The following is a 22131-nucleotide window of genomic DNA, read 5'->3' on the forward strand; positions in this document are numbered from 1 at the left end:
TCTTCATAAAAGACAATATTCTTTTGCTTTATGGCAGAGTTAACTAAATGTCTTATATTAAAATATAAACAAAATACTTATTTGAAATACATTAGCATTCCAAAATTTATGATAGGATAAAATCTCTTAACAACTCACTTTAATGTAGATTGAAGCAAGGATCGAAATCGAATCGTTAAATGCTATTCGATCGGTTGGAATAGATCAATTTATTCTAAAAATGGCGGTACTGCTCTCTTTAATATACTCTGTCTTTGCCGTGTCTCTAGGTGCTCTATCTTCTTATAAGGTTAAGCTTTCGGAAATAGTAATGGCAAAAACCTACTTTGGGTTTTTTAAAGCATCGGAAATATCAATATATTGGAATATCGTTTCAATGATTAGGCCATTTATTGAAGCATATTGTCCTCCAATTGAGGAAGTTGACTACCAAATTCTCTTCATTAACTAATCTGTTAATGATATAGGCTCAAACTAGTTGGGAATTATATGTTTTCGTAGTTTTCTATACAAAGATATGCCAATTTTTGTGTAAATGAGAGGAGGTGTAAACACTCCAACAAATTTTGCCTAAAATAACCTGAAGCTGAGTGAGTTATGTATATATATTTTTCTAAAATTACTTTAGATCTTTAACAGTTTAAAATAGAAGTTTATAATTCTGCTATTAAAGCTTCTATCATATTGAACTATTTACCTATTGTCTCCTAAAACTTAAATTTGATCTTAAATTTATATGATCTCTAGTCATCTCTATAATGTTCATCTCAGAAATGATAATAAAAGTTGATATATAGATATATAATTTTAGCACTTATTTCAATGGAGCAATCTGTCAAAGGATGTTTATCATATAAATACGACATGTAACCGCAATAGGCAACAAATGGTATTGCCTCTGCCCCCAGTAGGTTTGCTTATCTTGCACCAAAAAAAAACAACAAAAAAAAAAACCAAACAAAACACACACAATTCAATGTTGAGAATTGAGAATTCTCTCGAGGATGTTCGGAAGAGGCATAATGTTGTTGTTGTTTTACCTGATGAGTGCCACTGCCGAAGAGCCGAAGAGACAAGCACAGGTGGTGCTACTGGCGGTGGTGGTGGTGGTGTTAGTGGTTGTGGTGGTGGAGACTTGAGAGACTGCAAATGTGTATGAGATGGCCATAAATGTGTGGCAAGTGTTGTTGTTTTTGTTGGTGCTATGGGGCTCGTTTCGTTTCGCCGCTTATTCGACTCTAGAGTGTGAGAGAGAGAGCGAGTGCCGATTTGTGCAACACTTTGGTCGATGGGCCAAAATCACACACACACACACACACTCAGAGACAGAGGCAGGCAAAAACAATAACTGGATGCTGTGCTTGTGTGTGGTGTGTGTGTATTTGTTGGATGTTGCTCTCGATTACTCTCCGAGGCTTCAGCTTTTGCCTCCGTTCAGTTGGAGGCCCCGAACTCACACACAACACAAAAACCTGCTCTACCACCATTTGCAGTTTGCACAGATGCAAGCCCCAGCCAGCGCAGCCAGCGCAACCGAGATGCGATGCGATGCCATGCGATGTGAGAGGAGTCGGAGTCGGAGCCAGAGCCACAACCAGAGCCAAAGCCAGAGACAGAGTCGGGGTCCGACACCAGGCAGCAGCCAGCAGCCAGCCAGCAGCCAACCAAGTCGGACCAACCGACCATGTTTCCTGATGCGAGGCGATAGTTTATCGCCAATTTTCGTGCCGTGCAGAGGTGAACGCGGACCAAAAACGTGCGAAAACCCCCATGAAAGAACGAAAAGAACGAAACAAGCCACAAAAACAAAAACAAAATAAGCACACACACAAAAATCGCCAAGCAAAGCAATCGCAATCGCAACCGTAAACCGTGAACGTAAACCTAAAAAAACCAAATCAACAAGGAAGCGAATAAGAAAAAAAAAAAAAATAGAAATAACAGAGAGCCACACAAACCAAACCAATCCGCCGAACCAACGAAAATTACGAAGACACAAAATCCATCCGTAGTGCTAAACACGGAACGTGTACGTTGGTTTCTGCGACTTGCTTCCTTCCTTCTTTTACGGAGTTTTCGTTCTTTTTGTTTTGTTTTTTTTTTTTGCCTGCTTTGGTGGTGTGGTGGTCTGTCCATTTGGTTCACAAAACACTTCATCGGTGGTGGTGTGCCGTGCCATCCGTCGGGGTACGAAGTACGTCCAAACTATATACATATAGTTCGCCGTCGGTGCCAACGCGCGAGCTCCTCTTCCTCCGTTGTTGTTGTTTTTTTTTTTGTTGGTTGGCTCCTTTGCTGTGGCCATGCGCGTTAACGGTAAATAATGGCCGCCATCTTGGATTGAATATGTGTGCGCCTGTGTGTGTGTGTTTGTGTGTGACATCAAATCAAAGATAAATAGCTAAGAGCTATAATATAGATATATATATATATAGATCGAGCGTTGGAGCAAAGCAAAAAAGTGTATGTGAGCAAGACAGCAAGATAGAGTGCCAAGTGTGAACAAGAAGAAGAAGAAGCAGCCGTCGAAGTCAAAGTCATCGGCGTCGTCGTCGTTAACATAAACAAAAATCCATTGCTTCATCCCAATCCCAATCCCATCAAATCATCATCAGCATGGAGCATCATGGCAGCGGGTTTGTTGCCTCACCCTGGGCTGCTGTCCTTGGTCATCATTCGATGGCTTCGGATGCCGGATTTGCTGCTGCTGCCGCTGCAGCGCATGTCCAGAATCATCCCATACATCCTATACACTCGCATCATCATCATCATCATCCACACCATTCCCATCATCATTCGCATCCACATCATTTGGCCGCTGCTGCCGCTGCCCAAGGTGGAATGCCCATGGATTTGCATGTACCGCAGGGATTTCCCTACTATAGGTAAATAACAAGGCAATGCCCAATAAAGGTGCATGCATTCGTCCTCGTCCTCCCTCTCTCACACACACACAATGTACATACAATATATGCATGTGTGTAGTATCTGTGTATATGCAAATGTGGTGGGCGTATCCAAAACCGAACTGAGAAAGTGTCATCGTTATGAACGTCCTGCCAATACGTACATACATACAGATATACTCATATACAAACTATACATAGGAAGTTATCTCTCACTTAACTCCAAACTCACCCGGTCTGAGTGTAAAGTGGTTTTCAAACAAATTGATGCACTATTAAGACCAAATATTTTATCATATAATGCCCAATGAGGCCCCCAATTAATGGGGCAGTACTCAACGACATAAATCTATATTTAATAATTTCTTAAGTACACTCTATTTAGCATTCATTTGAAGCTTCATTTATTATTATTTGTTGTCTGGACTACGCTAAGGATAGTATAATAAATGACTATTCATCATGATCAGTATCAATTACTCAAATTGGTAATACTTGTATTGATCACTAGAATTCATTGAAATTTGTTAGCAAAACTTAAACTTTTTATCCTAAATTTACAACAGCGATAGTTAGGGCAAATGCCCACGACGGAAATTTTTTAAGGGTTCTGAAATTCTCGAAATTTTGCAGTATTTTTTAAACCACCGAAAATGTAGATTACTTAGGGATTAGTGTCCTATCGTTCTGAAAAAAGTATTAAACTTTAACATTAATTTTATCAATAAAGTTAAACATAATTCGGAAAAGTTGAATTAAAATCGAATAACGAATAATTTCTGGTTACTGTTATAGTAGAACTTTATAAATCCATAAAAAGTATTTCTGATTCCAACGACAATCTTAGATGCAATCTTTTCCTGAGCACTATCAGAACTGCATTTTCAATGAATTAGTCCCTGTATACATATATCGGTATATATCGTTTCTTTGATCACGACAAACTCTTTTTCTTTAGTTTACTCGCTAGGTCGATGTCGCAAAGAAAAAGTTAGATAGCAATCAAAAAGGTCGCCAAAACAACCGTCTATATATTGTTTCTTTGATCATTTATATTTCACATTGTTAAATTCTTGATATACCATATTTACACTAAGTGGAATGAATTCTATAGAGAATGAGGGTCATAATTATACAACTTGTATAAAATATAAAAACACATACATATATAAATATAAGATCCGTTCTTTATCAAACAGATCGAGACTTCACCCTAAATTCCCCTAAAACGATTCGAATGATCTTCCCCTTAAAAAAGTCTTTTATACAGACCTTTTTTAGTATTCCAAAATTTATAATATTGGTAGAAATATTATTCGTACACTAAAATATTTTCATTGAATCAGAAAGTGTTGCATAGATTTTGTCGCCTTTAAGATACAGTTCGGATCAAAAAATGATAAAACTTAAGCTCATATGTTTTCCTATTGGGATATTTGGAAATATTTAAAAGAAAGCTGAGTTTAGGATAGATATGTAGCTGTGCCATAAATACTGCAATGATCGTTGCATGAATGAATAAAAAATATTTCAAAATGATGTCCCTCATTTTAAACAAATTGAAAGAATTTGCCATAAATATGATTGAGTTTATTGAACAAGTATTTTAGATCTGGACTATTTATTATGATTGTGATCACTTATTGGTTGGCATTTAATTCAATTGATTCTCTGTTTTTGGTCAATTCTATTGTGAATTATATTCAGCTTCCACTTTAGTTAGCCAATTTCAGCAAAAGGCAAGATTCGTGACTACAATTTACTACACCTTTTCCTCTTGAGACATGCCAAAAATGCCCCACCAACCTCCCCCCCCCGATTGCCACCCGCGCAATTATGTATCTATCCACATTGTTGCTTGGTGCAAAAAAGTAATTGCAAAATCTGCGATAAGCTTGCGCAATCCGATTTAATTTTAAAAACAAGAAGAGAAAAGCCAAAAAAAAAAAACAAAAAAAAGTATTACCAAAATAATATTTCTTTGTTGTTGTTGTTGCTGTTGTTGGCAGACTCTTAGCCAGAGGTGCCAACATCGATGAAACTCATAATTAAACTAATTGAATTTACGTGACAATAACACTTTCGACATGCCACACGAAACGAATGGAACGAATGAACGAACGAACGAACGGACGGACGGACGGACGGACAGATGGGCGGACAAACGGACGGACGGACGATGCGATGAACGCCTCACGGAGCTTCACCGATTGTCACGAGATAAGTTTTTCGAGTTGAGAAACTTTTCAACTTAAAGAACTTCTCTTCCCTTTTCTCTTTGCCACACTTCTTACCTTACGCTTATCATTTGGGCCATGTCTCCATTTATTCGCCTGATGAGTTGCACAGAGATTTTAGTTCACTTCAGTTTCAGTTTGGTTCGGTTCAGTTAAGTTGAATTTCATTCTCAGCCCTGGTATATAATGCATGGTTATTTTCAATATCGCAAAAATGAAATCGGCATCAAAGAACATTTTGCCGCATTAGCCATGATGTTGAAGACGACGACCAAGTCTTGTTTTCAAAATAAAAAAAAAGAAAACCAAAAACAATTCCCACAACAATATGGCGATGGCGTTGTAATTCATGAACTGTGATTGGTGATGGGCATCCCATCCAGCAACAGCCACAGCACCAGCCCATTAAGCTGAAGCTGCAGGATTGAGCCAAGTACATACAGCAGCCGGCAGTCAGTTAGAGTCACATCAATCTTTAGAGATGGCCAACCCATCCACAATCACGCACGACTCTAGATATATCTATTTTCAATCATACGATATGAATCTTTGGTTGAATTTTAGATAGATTATAACAAATAGATATCGGTTGACTTCTGTTGATTAGTTATTTCCTCATAAGAATTTCTAATAAGTAAAAATTAGGATTGTTATGACAGGAATACGTATCACCTCTAATATCGAAATCTCTTACGTTTTTTGTTTTTTTGACCATCAACTAGCTTGAACTGCCGACACCCAACAAAGTAATCCTTACCCCCTCTGACTCTGACTGTGACTCCGACTCCGACTTCGACTCTGACTGAGTCTGACTTTGATTCTCCTCAGAGTGCTCACACAATCAGCGTCTATCAGCATTTTTCAATTATATCGAAATAGCGTTATCCGTGGCTGGATCGCGTCAGAACGCATAATTACTATAATCACCTGAGTTATTACCTTGGCGAATATTGGCGAAGACATACGAATACATACACACACACATACATACATACAGCGCGGAGTGGAAGTAATATTAAAAGAGCAAGCAACCAAACAGAAAGACGAAGACGACGAAGTCGGAGAAGACGAAAGAAATCTAAACTGTGATTGTGTTGTGTTATGTTGGGGATATCCCCCTAACCCATACGCCTTTCCTCTTTGAATCTTCACTTGAATCTCCCCCAAAAACCCTACCATCACACACCATTTCAATGCCAGCTAGCCCCTCCCTTCTACCCCGTCACAATCTTTTGCCCCTTGATGATGTTGATGCATCAAGCACTTCTCCTCCTCATCTGCCTCCTGTGCCTCAATTTCATTTTGGTCTTTTTCCCATTATTTTCATTTTATTTTTATATAGCTACATTTTTTTTATTACTTTGTTGTTGGTTGTGTTGTTGTTTTTTTTTTGTTTTTTTTTTTGCCTCTGCCTCAATTCGTTAAAGTTGCATTTTGTCCATTACACTGAGAGAAATGGGTTTTTGACCTAACTGGAAAATTGTTGGGACGTTTGTTTTTCATTAAGTAGCCGACCCTAGAACCGCGCCAGAAGCACGATCAGCATTTTCATTCTACAAAGCGATCGACCACCACCACCGCCACCAGCACCACCGACACAACAGACAAATTTTCCATGGTCATAGACCACTCAACTCTTGCGGTTTTGATGACTTCAAACTTAGACTTGGACTTGGACTTGAAGTTGGACTCATCCTCCTCTGGACAACGGGAATACCGCAAAATGTGCAGTGAAAAAACCATCATTTCCACAATTTATATTTCGAACGTGATTGGTTGGAGTGTTGTTACTGCAAAAATCTGCACAAATGATGATGGTAGGGGAGGGGAGGGGCGGGGAGAGGAGGCCACACGGCCATTAAGAAATTGCAGTAAAGCATAAAGAGCAAAATGAAACTGAACTAAAGAAAGAAAGACAAAAAAAAAAAAAAACCGAAGACAGAAACATAACTTCAACGCGAGAAAATGAAATAAAATGCAGTAGATTATGATTACGATTATGCTGTGGATACGCTGTGAAGGGGCCCCCAAACACAAGGGAGGGGAAGGTCTGCACGGGATGGCATATAAAGTTGATGATCAAAATGTACATATACACAAACACACACACAAACACAAACATTTATACATGTATTTATGTATTCGCAAAAGTTTTCAAGCCAACAGAAAGTAGTCAAAGAAAATGGTCAAACAAAATGAATATTTGCTTCAATCTTTGTTAAAAATGGTTGCTAGGTCAGCAAATCGGTTGCAGAAAATATAGTCATCAATCGATATTTGCCATAATTAAAGAGATTTAAACCAAAAAAAGATGTTTCAACTATTAATTCGATATTTATATACTTTTATTTTTATATCCTCATTCAAAACACTAAAAGAAAACCAACTGAAATATTGAAGATCGCATAGAAATGCCACAAATTTAAAAACTGACAACCTTCGATAATGAACTAAGCTCTAATGCAAGGATGGCCACGTAGTGGCTCTTTTGGCTCCCGTGGCTCTTTACCGGCAGAGGCTGGGCAGAGAAAAAGGTCACTTTTGCGAGTCGACGCACACAAAAATTTGTGTGCCTCGAGTTTTATGACGGGTCATAAAACGACCTTTTTTGGGTCGAGCGAGCGATCGTCGTCGAACTTGTGGGCAGAGGGACGGACAAGTCCCGAATTTTACGGGGAGGGGGAAAAAGGTCGCGATCTCGAGCTCGCAACTTGTGGGCAGAGGGACGGACAAGTCCCGAATTTTACGGGGAGGGGGAAAAAGGAACGCGATCTCGAGCTCGCAACTTGTGGGCAGAAGGAGTGAGGGACAAGTAAAAATAAGGGTTGTTTTGATGAGTGCTCGAGATCGCGTTCCTTTTTCCCCCTCCCCGTAAAATTCGGGACTTGTCCGTCTCTCTGCCCACAAGTTGCGAGCTCGAGATCGCGACCTTTTTCCCCCTCCCCGTAAAATTCGGGACTTGTCCGTCCCTCTGCCCACAAGTTCGACGACGATCGCTCGCTCGACCCAAAAAAGGTCGTTTTATGACCCGTCATAAAACTCGAGGCACACAAATTTTTGTGTGCGTCGACTCGCAAAAGTGACCTTTTTCTCTGCCCAGCCTCTGCCGGTAAAGAGCCGGCTCCCAAGTTAAATTTCCGTGGCCACCCTTGCTCTAATGTGAAAGAGAATTTTTCAATTAAAATTGAAATGTTAAAGTTCTTGATTACAAAATCATAAAACTCTGCTAACTGAAATGTTCGGAGATATCCGTTACATATTTACCCATAAATTTTGTAAAGATTATGCCAAAAAAAAAAAAGCCAATTTGTTTATTCAATCTATGCTTAATCGATAGATATTTACATTTTCAATCTATAATCTTCAATATACTAAACTTCAACTTCCCACTTCCCACTCCCCACATTATTCCCGGTTGGCCGGCATCTTGTCTCAACCAATCCGTTCGATCGTTTGCCGCAAAAAGGTGTTACAAATGCCCCACCTCAAATGCATTACGAGCTACACTTGCACCCAGGGAAGAGGCGACCAAGGAGGCAAGGAGGTGCCCAACAGTCCGCATCTTTCGACCAGACCCAGCCACGTCACATTCAATTAAATTATGTAAATGAAGCGCAACACTCTGAGAAAACAGAAATGAAAAAAAAAAGACCAGGACGAAGAAAAAACACTGGAAATTGACTTTACCCACCCACTCCGCCAAGAGGCAAAAGAGTCTCCTCCAGTCTGAAGCTCAAGTTGCAGGTTGCAGGTTGTAGAGTAAATTACAACGTTGTTGTGGTTGGGATGGCTTGATGTTTTGCGGCTGCCGGTTTGGAGGAGCTCTTTTGATGAGCTTGATGTTCACACAGCCGCCAGGCATAAAGCTATTACAGCAGTAGAAGATGTGGATGTGGATGTAGATGTGTGGGATACATGTCCTTGCTGCCGGCAAATTCAAAGTGAGCCAACAATTTCATCAACGCCAAAGCGTTGAAGGGGCACTATCAGCAGCAGCACCACCACCACCAATCGGATGACTCCTGCCTGTTGTTGTTGTTGCTGCTGCTGCTCCTCTTTTTCCTTCCTCATTTTTCCTTCTCTTTTGCTGGTAGCGCGTAAAATTAATAATGAAATTCATGCCATGTTACAATAACAATGATTAAACGGCACACACATTGCAAGGGCCTGGCCCTAAGACTGAGACACTGTCCCCCCTTCCTGTCCCCTTTTCCACACACTTCTACCAATTGCACACATTTTTTTTTATTTTTTCTTACCTTTCCTTTACACCAAAGTGCAAAAGTACAAATCCCTGTTTGGAATAACAAAGAGTGGGAGTTCGTTTAACTAACTAATCGCTAGTTAGCTAGCTGTGATTCATAAATCTATCGGAATGGGTCAACAGTATATATTCTGTACATACATATATGTACATATGCGACAAACTTAACCAAGTAGAACCCACTTAGTTAGTTTGTCCTATATCGTTTATGGCGAGACGATCAAATAATTGAGATAAAAGTTGTGAGAGCCGAAAAGCCATCAACCGCAACTTATATTCTTAGTCTTTCGTCAAAACAAAACCAAAATATATATTGTATTCTATACTCTTAAACTAAATTCATAATTAAAACTCAACTGGCCGTCGTTTAAGTTTAGATTCTCTGGGTATTTGAGGGTCTATCAAGAGTCAAATTAGGATAGAAAATTTCAAAGTGTTTCGAATGCCTCAACATTCGTGTGTTACCCCATTCGGTAGAGCGTATATCAGGGAAAAAAAGTTGTAGGCAGAGCTTTACGCTTCTTTCTTTTTCGTTGTTCGCAAAACTTTGCCAAACTTATAAATATGTATGAGAAGTTTCAAAATTGTTGGAATCCCTGCCGACAACAACAACAAAGGCAGCAATACAAGGTCGGTAGGAAGACAGACAGTCAGACAGGGCGATCGATCGAGCGATCGATGATGATGATGATGATGATGATCAGTCCAAAAGAGTCCAAGTCGATCAGTTGAAGCAGCGGCAGTTCGTCAGTCAACGACTTGAACTTCAAAAAAAAAAACACACACACACAAACAGAACTGGACAGGACAGGCTAAAGGAGGAGAAGGAGGCAAAGACCCAAGGAAGCAGCCAAGATTCGCGGCATTCGATGTTGCAGGAAGAAGGCAAAAAGGCAATCATTGATCAGAGGAATTTAGAGCGAAAATTTGATATTAAGGCCAGCAGAAAGGCAGGGGGAGAGAGAGTGAGAGAGGGGAAGAAAGAAAAAAAATTGTTAAAAAATAAAATTTAAGCAGAAGTAAACGCCCCACAGCTGAGGCGACCCGGACCTAAACTTCAATAAGTTTGAACCCCCTCAAACCCTTCGTCATTCGACCACCAATTTATGATCCAGTCCCATTCGCTTCGTCCAATCATAGACCGCTTAATACAAATAATTGTTCAATAACCGAACGATCTTTTTTTAGGACCATAATCAGAGTAGCATGATAGACAAAGGTGCAGAGAGGCAACTGTCATTTAAAACGTGTGTGCGATCAATGTCCAATACCAATCACAAATCGCTTTGGGGCCTTTGACAGCATCATTCAAAAGCAGAAATCAAAAAATGCCATACCAAAACACCATGTTACAGTGGAACTTAATACGTTTCAGTCCATCAAAGTGGAAAAACTTTAAGATTTCAGTTTTGCCCAATTAAGCATAGGGAATGATGACAATTCAAGGCAGTGAAATAATTGAAATAATCTCAATAATTCAAACGTCGGGGTCACCCAATTCAAATTTACTGCTTTATGTAAAGAAAATGTTAACAAATTCAAAAGATTTTTAGAGAGAATGCTTTTTACTTCCACTTCATGTGGTGTCGGGGTCACCACAATACAGATTTTATATTGTTCTTTCAACTCTTGGGATTTTCCATCGATGTCAAACAATGTCATCATCTGCGATCTGGCTTTGCTTTCCTAGTTGGTATCGACACGTGTTCTCCCTCAACGATCAGTAGTAGTGAGCTGGTGCAGAGAAGGCGAATTACATCTCCTGTGGCTGCTATTTTTAAGTGTTGGCATAAAAGGTGGCCCCAGCTCCACTATAAAGGAGAAGGAGGACTCCTCTGAGTGCTGCAATGCTGCAGTAGCACAGCAACAGCAATGAGATGTCAACATTGCAACAACGAAAAACTCTTGATAATAACAGATAATTGTGTAGAACATAGCCCAACTATTTTGCCCACAAACTATGCTGCAAACCACAAATCAAAGCCCCAACAGAGTCGTCGATATAAAAGTTCAAGTGATCGAACAACGCTCAACTTGATCAAGCATCGGTGTTGTTTTTTTGTTTTTTGATTTTTTTTTTTTCTTTTTTTCTGGTGTGTTTTTGTCTCCCCCCTTGGCCGAAGTACCGCCAACATCCAGCATGGAGCAGCCAATACATCGTTTTGTTGTCGTCGTCGTCACTTTGATTGCGTTTCGTGCCCAATTAGTCTCAGAGCACTTGAGTGCGTAAAAACTTGTACCGCACCATAAATAAATTGGCATGAGGAAGACAGGAGTCGAAGCTCAGAGCTCAGCTCTCAGACCTCATCGTTGTCCAGACATTGCTGTCGCCAAGCCAAGAGACGACGACGACGACGGAGACGACGATGACGATGCCGCCACCACTTCTGTCAATATAAGGAGGTCTAGGGTTCGGTTATGTCCTGTGGTCTGGTATCTGGTCTTGAACGATGATGTGGGATTCGGATGGCGATGAAGATGATAGAGAGAAAGAATGGGAGAGTGAGAGAGAGCGGTGGAAGGCTGGGCAACAGTTAAAATTACATAAGGGCGAGACTCTTTGCCTTCTAAAAGTGGCCATAATTATGGAACATATTTCATAATAATAAGGTGTGTAATCTCCACATTTAACTAGGCCTACCCAATTAAGTGGAGGAGTTGGGTATGCAATTTTGTCCTCATATGGGATGCCAGCCGCCGGTCTAAGTCATTGTGGCAGTAAGGGCATTCTGTTGAAGTTGCTGGACAATGTGATTACTGTTTGTATATACTTAAAATGTGATTCGTAAAGTTGTCAGCGCATATGTATATGGTAGAATATTCTGCATATTGCAAGTGAAGATGAAGCGATGAATTAATCACAAATTGAAAATTTAGTTTCAGTTGGCATCTCTCTCCTTCTCTGTCTGACCTATGAGCTTAATGAACTCAATCAAAATGAAATAAATAAGAAAAAAGTGGATGATGTTGATGATGATGATGATGACGGAGGGTGAGGGGGAACGAAACTGAAAACGAAAAAGGAAAATGAAAACCTGATGAATATTACAATTTTGATAATTGCCATGAACAAGCCAAAAGAGGGAGACCAAGAGACAGCGAGAGAGAGAGAGAGAGAGGGAGAAGGAAAGACTGGGAATCATTTTCTACCCTTCGATTCGATCAGTTAGTGAACCTGAACGCTTTCGCTCAAGGATGACAAGGGCAAAGGAAAGGGAAGGGTCAGTGAGCAAAAATCGCGAGGGTCTTTGGCATACATTTTTGCTTCCTTTTTTTTTTTTCCTTCACTTCTTTGGTTTTTGGCCCAAATGATTTACGGTCTCGGTTTCTCAGAGAGTGTGTGTTTGATAAAAAAAAAAAGAAAGAAAGAAAAAAAAATTACCCTGGCGCTGTCTCAGGACTGAGAGACTAAGGTAGAGACTAAGAACGAAACTGAGACTGAGACGGGACAAATCAATAAATTTTGCTATATCGGTAGATGCACTTGATTATAAAGTTCTGGTTCAACCAAAAATGTTTTGCTTGCTATAATTTGTACAGCAGAAGATTATTGTTTATTAGATTTGATTTCAACTTCCTGTTGACCTTGCTCAAAAAAACATAAAACCACCAACTTTCAACACACATTAAGAGAAGGAGAACGACTGAGAAGAGAGAGGGAGACAGAGAGAGAGAGAGAGAGTGCGAGAGAAAGAGGAATGATAATGTAATCAATCGTATTGCTCATGTGTTTGACTTTTTCATCATTTCCATTGCAGATATCGGGAAGATGCACTTTGTTGGGGCGACAGGTGAGTTAAGAGCCGAGACATTTATCGGCTAATTTAATTTATTTAGAAAATGCCAACTTTTTTGTTGTGATTCCCCTTCCTAATCGAATTCAACAAGCCCGACTAAATGTGTTTTAACTTATTTATTTGAACTTTTTCTCTTCTCTTGCCTTTTCCTTCTCTCTTTCTCTCTTGCTGTGTCTTGCAGAAAGTCCATGGAGGAGATTGGAGCTGCTCAGTCATCGGTGAATGCGCGGTAAGTGTTAATGTTACCGTAAATGCTATGTGCTGCTGCTCCTTTGCCCCCTGTCCCCTCAAACCCCTCCCCATTCACCCCACTATCCTTCCCAATACCATTTCATCAGCGCCACTTGACAGCGACGCATTTGTTAGCATAAAATTATTGAATGCCAAGCTAAAGTCAAAGACGAAGTCCGAAGTCATCGCTGGCGACGACGTTTGAATCCCATCCAAGTCTGTTGTCATTGCCAATATTATTATTGTTGTTGTTGTTGTTGTTGTTGTCGCTGTCGTCATCGTCGGCGACAAGACGTCAAAGGCTCGCATGTTGCATCTATGAGATACTTGGTATCCCAGCATTCAGGCTTAGAGAGAAGAAACCGTTGTCAGACGGATTCTAAGTTAGCCCATCCAATTGAATTGGGTATATTTCCTATTGGTTTAAAGAAAACTAAAACAAATTCATAATTCTAATTATCCACATTATTTCATTTGGTATATTAATATTTGTTTGGGGCCTTCAATTAAACAGCTCCCCTTGGTAATACGTTAAGTTCTCTCTATTAATGATTTAGATTTAGATTCCAAAGTTCATATGAATCTTACTTGAGTTTTAAGACTTTTACTAATCGCTCAATATTAGTTAGTGTATGGCAAATATCGACTATCTATTAGAATTTATCTAAGGCGCTGGCTTCTTCTTCTGTTGGCCGCTGTTGTCTTGTTCTCGTTTTGTTATGACATTTTACATTTTTAATGAGAATTCTCACATAAAAAGTACAAATATCAGACTAATTGGATTTATCTCGAGGCTGTCGCGCGTTGTCACACTCTGTTTTCTTATGTTTTTTTGTTCTCCCTCTCTTTCTCTCTCTCTCTCTCTCTCTCTCGCTGTCTCTGTCCTTTGGTCTTGGTAAGTTGCCGGAAGATGCAAGCGAAAATCAAACGAACGAGAACACAATTCTTCTAGTCTATCTACTAGAGACAACGACAAGTTTTGCTAGAGTTTCTCAGAGTTTTGTCGGTTGTAGCAATTAGCCGGCTAAATACAACATAAAGGTAGTAGTAACCCAGCAGTCTCATTTCTCAGTCCCGAAACCCATTTCCAATGAATCGATCATCATGATCATCATTGTCATCATCATCATCGTCATCATCATTGTCATCAGCAACTTCACAAATAACAATGCAGCAATGAGGTAAAGTTGCATTGCTTAAATTGATTTCTGCAATTAATTGAACAACGCAAATGACAAACTGACAAAAACAACAACAAAAACAATATATATATAAAATAAAATGAACCAAAGGCAAAAAAGAAAATGAGAAAAAAACACAACCAAAACAAAAAAAAAAAAACCTCTAGAGCACATTCCCTCCAATCCAAGCCGAGTCCACTCATGTCCAGTCCAGCAACGTTAACCAACCTCAAGCCATGCGAGGAATGCATTTTGCTCCTGAACACGCTTCCAGCTCGCGATCTAAAGCCATGGTTTTTGCTCGATTTTCGATTCTTAAGAGGGTATATCAAAGGGTACAAAAAGGCTACCAAGCGAAGAAAGAATATGTCAATCTAAAGACAAAATTCTCCAGTAGAAGCTCGTATAAGTGGCCTATGATTAATTAAGGGATCACTTAACCCTAATAGCCTAGCTTAAAACAAGAACTGTGCATACACTAAGAGAGATTTTCCTTTTCCAAATCATTTCCAAATATGTACATAATTAAGATTTTAAACTCAACTCATTGGCATATTGATTATAATCAAGTTACTAAGTCTAAATGGCTAATTTCGATGATTTGCTGAGAATCTCTTTAGTCGATCATTATGTAATTTTGGGATGGTTTTGTTTTTGTCCTCATATTCCTCCTACTGTCCATGCCATTCCATGTGTTTTTTTTTTTCTCTTCTGTTTAGTTTGTTTTTGCTCGCCTTTTGCCAAGTTGTCACGGTCATGGCTGACTGCGGCGGACTGTGTTGACTGTTGGCGGCGGCGACCAACCAACCAAATAACCGCGCGCGCCTTCGATTCCACCTCGAACCAGGCTGACTGTGTGCACTAGTTTCTTGTATGTGTGTGTCTCTTCTCGACAATCTCGGCACAGTTTTGGGTAGGTGCAAGAATATTAATTAATAATTCCGATCACAACTGAACACTTTTGTGTTTGCCGCAGTTTAACGGCTACGGTTTGGCATGCGAATTCTGTTTTTTTTTTTTGTTTTCTTATTTTTTCATTCTGTTTCACTAAATACCAGAAAAGTGAACAAACAGCCGATCATAAGTGGCCACGGGTCACGGGTGAGGAGAGATGGGCAATTGTAATGATGAAGGAAGTGGGCAACAGACGGGGGGAAGGCAGAGAGATGAAGAAATCATTGATATTTGTCTAGTTGTCTATTGACAAGTTCAGGTTGTGTCTGAGTTTGAGATTTGTTATTTATGTATGTTGCAAATGTGCAATAACAAAAGCTAATTTATTGCTTTATAACGGTAAAAATGTCAACGATCGCTTTCAAATTGTTCAATCAATGGAATTGTAGACAAAATATATTGCATTATCTATCGTATACGATATCGTATCAATTGAAATTAAGCACTTAATATATCAAGTTGAACGAATTAACTGTGTGAAATACGAAAGTGTTAATTAAATTGGATTGACAACAAAAAAAGATGTTTATACTTTGTCTTAATAGAGGCAAATGTTTTAACAACAACATATATCCCTTTATTATTATTAAAGTTTATTTATGTATATTCTAAGGTAATATTAAGCTAAGCCTTCAATTGACTGTCTCCCAAATCTAAACCTCAAACCTATAGAAAATCGTTATAATCCAAACTATTTGTGGTTAACACTGAAGCCACTTTGTCCGCATTGTTGGCATCACCTGTTGGCGGTTTCATAAATATGTAGAAGCTGCAAGAAAAGAAGCATAATCATTTACCTTTAACTCATGTTTATTTCAGCAAAGAGTGTTGCAATTTTATTGCATTATTTGTCTTTAGTTTTCTTAGATTTCTGATTAGTATACTTTAAGTTAAATTGAACCAAATGAAAGAAGAATATATTCAACTTCCGCCTTGAGTAACTCTGAATGACAACTGAGGATAAAGATTAGATTAAGAAAATTATTAGTCAAAAATAAAATCCAACTCAATAGATTGATGGGCTAATTCTCTTTTCAAAATGGTCATTAAACCTAGTTAGATTTATTTTAAGCTAATTTCATTTAATAATTTTATAAGTTTAAAACTTGTAATGTTAACTCAATCTTTCAAACATTCAATATTTAAAGTTTAGTTATTTAAATTGTTATCCTTTTGTATAGAGGGTTAGATTGAATGCCAGTTAAGTTTGTGAGTTCCTAAAATATACTCATATATACAAATAGATATGTATACTTCTTTCCAAACCTCTCGAATCTCTCTCCATTATTTCTTACTAAAAAAACCAAAACGAAACTTCAACTTGGCTGCAGTTCATCATCATCTTGAGCCACATAAAATATTATGTTCCCCCATTGAGGGGACAGTTCTGCGCCACCTGGAGAGGTAGGGGGAAGACAAACAGAGAATCAAGAATCGAAATGATTGTCTTTTGTTTTTTGTTTTCAGCAGAAGCGCTCACGCACAATTACAGGCGATAAAGATCGTGCTCCCGAACTGCACTACTCCAATTTCATTGGCCTCATCCTCATACTTGTCCAGGTCTTCCATGGAGTGTTGTCACTCCTTTTGCTTTTTTATTGCTTAATTGTTTTGTGGTTTTTGAATTATGAACTTCTTTCGTGTGTGTGCGTGTGTGTGTGAGAGTGTTTTCGATTGTGTAACAGACAGAAAAACAGTTAAGTCCAAATCTTTCTCTGGTCATAAAAATCTCTCTCTCAGTTAAGATCTTACACCTTCGATAAGGTGAAATGCCTTTCTACCCAGCTACCACAGAAGATGAGAATAAGAATCAGAAAGTAGCAGAAGGAGAAAAAGAGAAATAATTTCGTTTTGTTATTTTATCACCTTGTCTGTCAGTTTTATTGCTTTCGCTTCTCTGGACCTCTTGGTAAGGGATCGTGACAGATCAGTGATCGTGGTTAGTTTATTGCTTCCTTTTTGTGGCCTGTGGAAAATACAATAAAATCGAGGATTGCCTCCTTCCTTGTTTTGCCTTAACGCGTTTATCAATTGATCGACCTTGCCGATCGATCGATCGATCGATCATATTCAAGTTGGCGCCTATAAAACTTGGCTGCCAAATCGGTTCTCTCTGCATTTTACATGTGTTTTTGTTTTTGTTCAAATTTATTTATTTGTTTTTTTTTTATATTTATTTAATTTTTCTGTATTTAGTTTTGTTGTTACTGTTGTTGTTGGCTTTATTTCATTTTTTTTTTTTTTGCAATCACGTCCCTATTTGAAATGGATGACTCGTGTGTCCGAGAAAACGTGATGGATAACTTGCTAAAGTTTTGTGTATTCTCTTGACCAATTGTTGGGGTTCCTCCTGATTCATAGTAGACGTGATATTCTCCGTATGAGTTGATTAGACCCAGAGAGTAAGAGTGTGTGTGTGTGAGACAATGGGATTGAGAGAGGTGGTGGCTCTCTGATGGGGGAGGTGGGAGCGATTGTGGGTCTCAGAAAAGGAACGTGCCGTCGCCCAGTAAGTCTTTGGATATTCTCATTCATAAAAGTCATGCAACAATTTCTGCTCCTGACTGGAATACAAGCAAATGATTTTGCTTTTTGAAAAACCAAAACCAAAAACAGCAAAACTAAAACTGAAACCGAAACCGAAAATGAAAATTCATGTCCAATGGGTTTTGTTGATTCCATCAACACCCGCAGCACGCACTCAAAAACCGGGAGACCCGGCGCACGCACCTTTATATGGCCATGGCATTGCCATTGGAGGCACCGCCACAGCCAGTGTCACCACCTCCCAACTCCTTTGCACGCATCGTTGCACGTCCATGGCCATTGTCCTCGAGGCATCAGCGTCATCGTCATCGTCATTGGCATCGGCATCGGCATCTCTTCAGCCCCAGAAACACATACAATCCGCACGCACATGCTCAATTTCCGACCTACAACCAACCATTGGATGGCTCCTCTCACACACACACTCACTCTCCCACTCTCTTTGTCTCTATCTCCCTTACCCAATTTCAATGCCTGGCGATGGCAATGACGATGATGATGATGATGATGTCTGCTCACTGTCTGGACGTGGACGTGGATGTGGGATGTATTTAGACGTGGTGGACGGCAATGCCAGCGGCGCAAACTGGAAACCGGAAACGCGCTCTCTCAGCGGCCGCGCCGCCACGTTCACGTTCGATTTTTATGGCGCGGCGTTGAATTTTAGTTCCTCATTCATTGTCTACACCTTCAGCTCACACACAGGCACAACAGCTCAGCTCAGCTCAACAGTGCCCACCCGCCTCCCCCCCTTCGCCTCCCTTCTAGCCAAGAGAGTTGTATGTGCTTTTTTTGTTGCCATTTCCACCTCCTGGCTGGCTGGCTGCTGGCTGCTTGCTGCTTGCTACTTACTCTGAGCTGGTCTGGTGTGGTCTGGTCTGGTCTGGTCCGGGTCCGGCACTTGGCACGTTTCCTTTTTAAAATTCACAATTGCCGCCGCGCGTAATTGTGGGAGAATTCGCTACGCCAACTTGTCTGTTGGTGGCGGTGGCTCAAGAAATCGATCACGTTTCAGTTTCTACACATGTTCCAGTTACGTTAACGTTTACGTAATTTCATGAGACTGTGTGAGATGTGAATGGATTGTGTGTGTGTGTGTGTGTGTGTGTATGTAGCGGGTGTGTGTGTGTGTGTGTGCGGTATTTACCGACAAAATTGCATGTGCAAAATCATGCCTGCTCTAGTTTTTGTGGGAAAATATTAAAGTAGCAACCGCGACCCCAAATCAGGTATTAGAAAATGAAAGTGAGCCTACATTTTCCTCTCTAGTTCAGGATTATAAATTTTAATCGATCGTAAGCCTAATATAAGATCTGAAATACGATCTACAGAGCTTTTAAAAGGCTTTGAAGTAAAATCCTTTCAAATGCCATCGTCCTAGCAAAGTCTTCTATTAACTTTTCAAAAACGAAAAGTTCAATTCAATTCATTCCAAATACATGTTTTTGTCATTTCTCAGGGCAAGGACTTGCTAGGATGTTTGCATAGATTATATAAGTGGCAATTTCGAAAACGATCAGTATGCTTAAAATATACAATTTTCATCATTTTGACTCTATCCATGGCCACAGAACTTTTTATGTTCGTCTTGATGGAAATTAAACAATTTCTCTTCCCGAAAATTGTTATAAACGCATAAAAAGGAAGCCAAGAGGAAGAAATAACAGCATAAAGGAGATAGAGTGTGAGAGAGAGACAGCTTCTGTCTGTGTATTCGTATACTCGTGTGGAATACTAAAACGCCCCCACTGTCCCCCACCCAACAAACACACTGCACATTTGCACCTTCCTTCAAATGATACACACATACAGAAAGCTACCTGACTGCCCGCCAAAGGCTAGTGCTCCCGCCCAGGTTCAGGATTCAGGAATTGCGCTCTATCAGTGCCTGACACCACCTCCACCAGCACCAGCACCAGCAGCACCACCATTTTGGTAGTATTTTGTCATTGGCATTTCGGTCACATACACAAACACACATAAAACAAAACCCAACACAACGGGCTAGAGCGAGAGCCAAAGATACAAGTCCCCACTCTTGGCTGAAAACAAATTCCCAAATGTGTGTGTGTGTGTGTGTGTAAAGAAGTAAACTAATTGCTGCGCGTGATGCAGCCCCAAACAAAGGCTCCATTTTATATAAATGAAAGAGATGGCATGTTGCGACTGCCAAGCAAGAGCGAATGAGATAAATGGCTGAGGGAGGGAAACCAGTTTGGTTCATAGCAATAGCTACATCTCAGTCGCACTTGCCCATTTTCACATTATATGCGATCTCTCTCTCTTTCTCTCTCGGCTCATTTGGTATGCGCACTATGTCGATTCCGATTCGACAGCACGTCACGTCCCGCCCATTTGCACGCACACACACACACACATGCATGCATACATATAAACGGGAGAGAGCGACAACAACGACGACGACGACGACGGCGAATTGGAGCGTGAGGCTGCTTAAAATGCTACTGGTGCAGCCAGTACATGACCAAGCGGCGTGTCAGGTGCGCTCACCCGCTGCTCTTAGGGCTGGCGCCGTGCGTTCTTCTCGTTCGTTGTGGCTTTCGTTTGGCTAAGGCTTCAGCTTTAGCGTTCGTGTCCGTGTCGAGTCAAAGATGTCACCCCCAAAATATCTTCGGTTTTGCCGTTGTTATTATTGTTGTTGTCGTTGTCGTTGTCGTTGCTTTTGCTGTTGTTCTCTAGTGTGCGTGACTGTCTCTTTGCTCACAATTGTGGGGGGCGATTTTTCGGGCAGCGAAAACTCTGCCGCTGCTCCGTTTGCTTCTGCTGCTGCTGCTGGCACTGCTGCTGCTGCCTTTTTTGTGCCTTACTTTGGTTTTGTTCGGTGACGTGAACGTGACTCTGAATTATTCTGCACGTACTCGTTGCCAGCAACGGACGTACTCAACGTAAACACACACAGAGAGTATAGTATTGTAGTATTCTTCTTCATCGCTTCAGTCGCTGTCGTCGTCGTCATCGTCATCAACTGCAGTTTTCACGTACGCCGGTTACGCCGTAGTATCATCATCTGTATGTGTGCCGTATTCCTTCCCCATTAAACGTTTGCCATTGCCCGGTTTGCCCTTCTACTTCGGCTTCTGTTCTGTTCTGTTCTGTTTCGGTGTGTCTGGTGCGTGGCCAATTACGGCAAAACACCCATACGTCCGAAGTTCAAGTCTCGTCTGATACCCAAAAAAAAAAAAAAAAAAAAAATTAACTGGACGCTTCGCGCTAAAATTTGAATGCCAATCGAAGGACTTGACGTTAGTTTTGTGTCGTTTCGTGCGTGCGTGATGCAAAGGATAATTGAAGACAGCCACTGACACGTACAAAACGTATGTTGGTGAATTTTTCCGTTTGTTTGTTTGTTTGTTTTTTTTACGGTGCATTATTAGAGTGTGTGTGTGTGTGAGTGAGTGTTTACGGATCGTCATTGACCTCCAAAGTGGACCAAAACAAAAAGCAAATCAGGCAATAGAAATAACCAAAATTTCCTTTTGCCCCCCCAAAAATATACCAAGTGCAATCAACCTACTTACAATCTAAATACATACATATATACTCGACGTCTACATAGGATCTATGGGAAAAAAATGTGCCAGTGTTAGCTAAATTCAATAACCTAGTGTTTAAGTGAAACAAACTACTTGAAATATTTGGCAATATCCTCAAAATGTTGCCCTATCAGGCTGCCGTGGCAATGGATTATGCCGGCTATCAGCGTCAACCAACGCCCGGACATCCTGGCAGTCATATGGCCGCCACCATGGGCTCATTGGGTATGCCAACGGTGCCCTTCACACACAGTTGGATGGTGCCCACACAGGATCTGTGCGCCATGCCGCCATACAACAAAATGCCCAATCAACATCAACCAGGCGGACCCGGAATGCATGCCCAACAGCAACCCATCGAACCTGGGTTAGTTATAATCTCAATATTGTATCTTCTCTACGTGTTTTTTCAATCGATTGAAGACGAATTTATCAACGCGAAAAGTCAAAGGATTCTATC

General features: G+C 40.3%; 1 protein-coding gene across 7 annotated transcripts in view; it reads left to right on the forward strand.

The window, feature by feature from the left end:
• Nucleotides 1–22131, forward strand: part of LOC6643054 (protein trachealess) — a 47511-nt gene that overhangs the window by 14731 nt on the left and 10649 nt on the right. For 2 of the 7 annotated variants that reach the window (XM_023176122.2, XM_023176123.2), the window contains exon 1: nucleotides 21309–22038. In XM_023176122.2, coding sequence (XP_023031890.1) covers nucleotides 21791–22038 — 248 coding nt within the window. In that variant the 5' untranslated portion in view covers nucleotides 21309–21790. Of the gene's footprint in view, nucleotides 1–2269; nucleotides 2886–13165; nucleotides 13199–13385; nucleotides 13434–21308; nucleotides 22039–22131 lie in introns of those variants that run through there. The other 5 variants (XM_023176124.2, XM_023176125.2, XM_023176120.2 and 2 more) reach the window with 4 other exon arrangements.

The sequence above is a fragment of the Drosophila willistoni genome (assembly GCF_018902025.1).
Source record: "Drosophila willistoni isolate 14030-0811.24 chromosome XR unlocalized genomic scaffold, UCI_dwil_1.1 Seg41, whole genome shotgun sequence".
Lineage (NCBI taxonomy): Eukaryota > Metazoa > Arthropoda > Insecta > Diptera > Drosophilidae > Drosophila > Drosophila willistoni.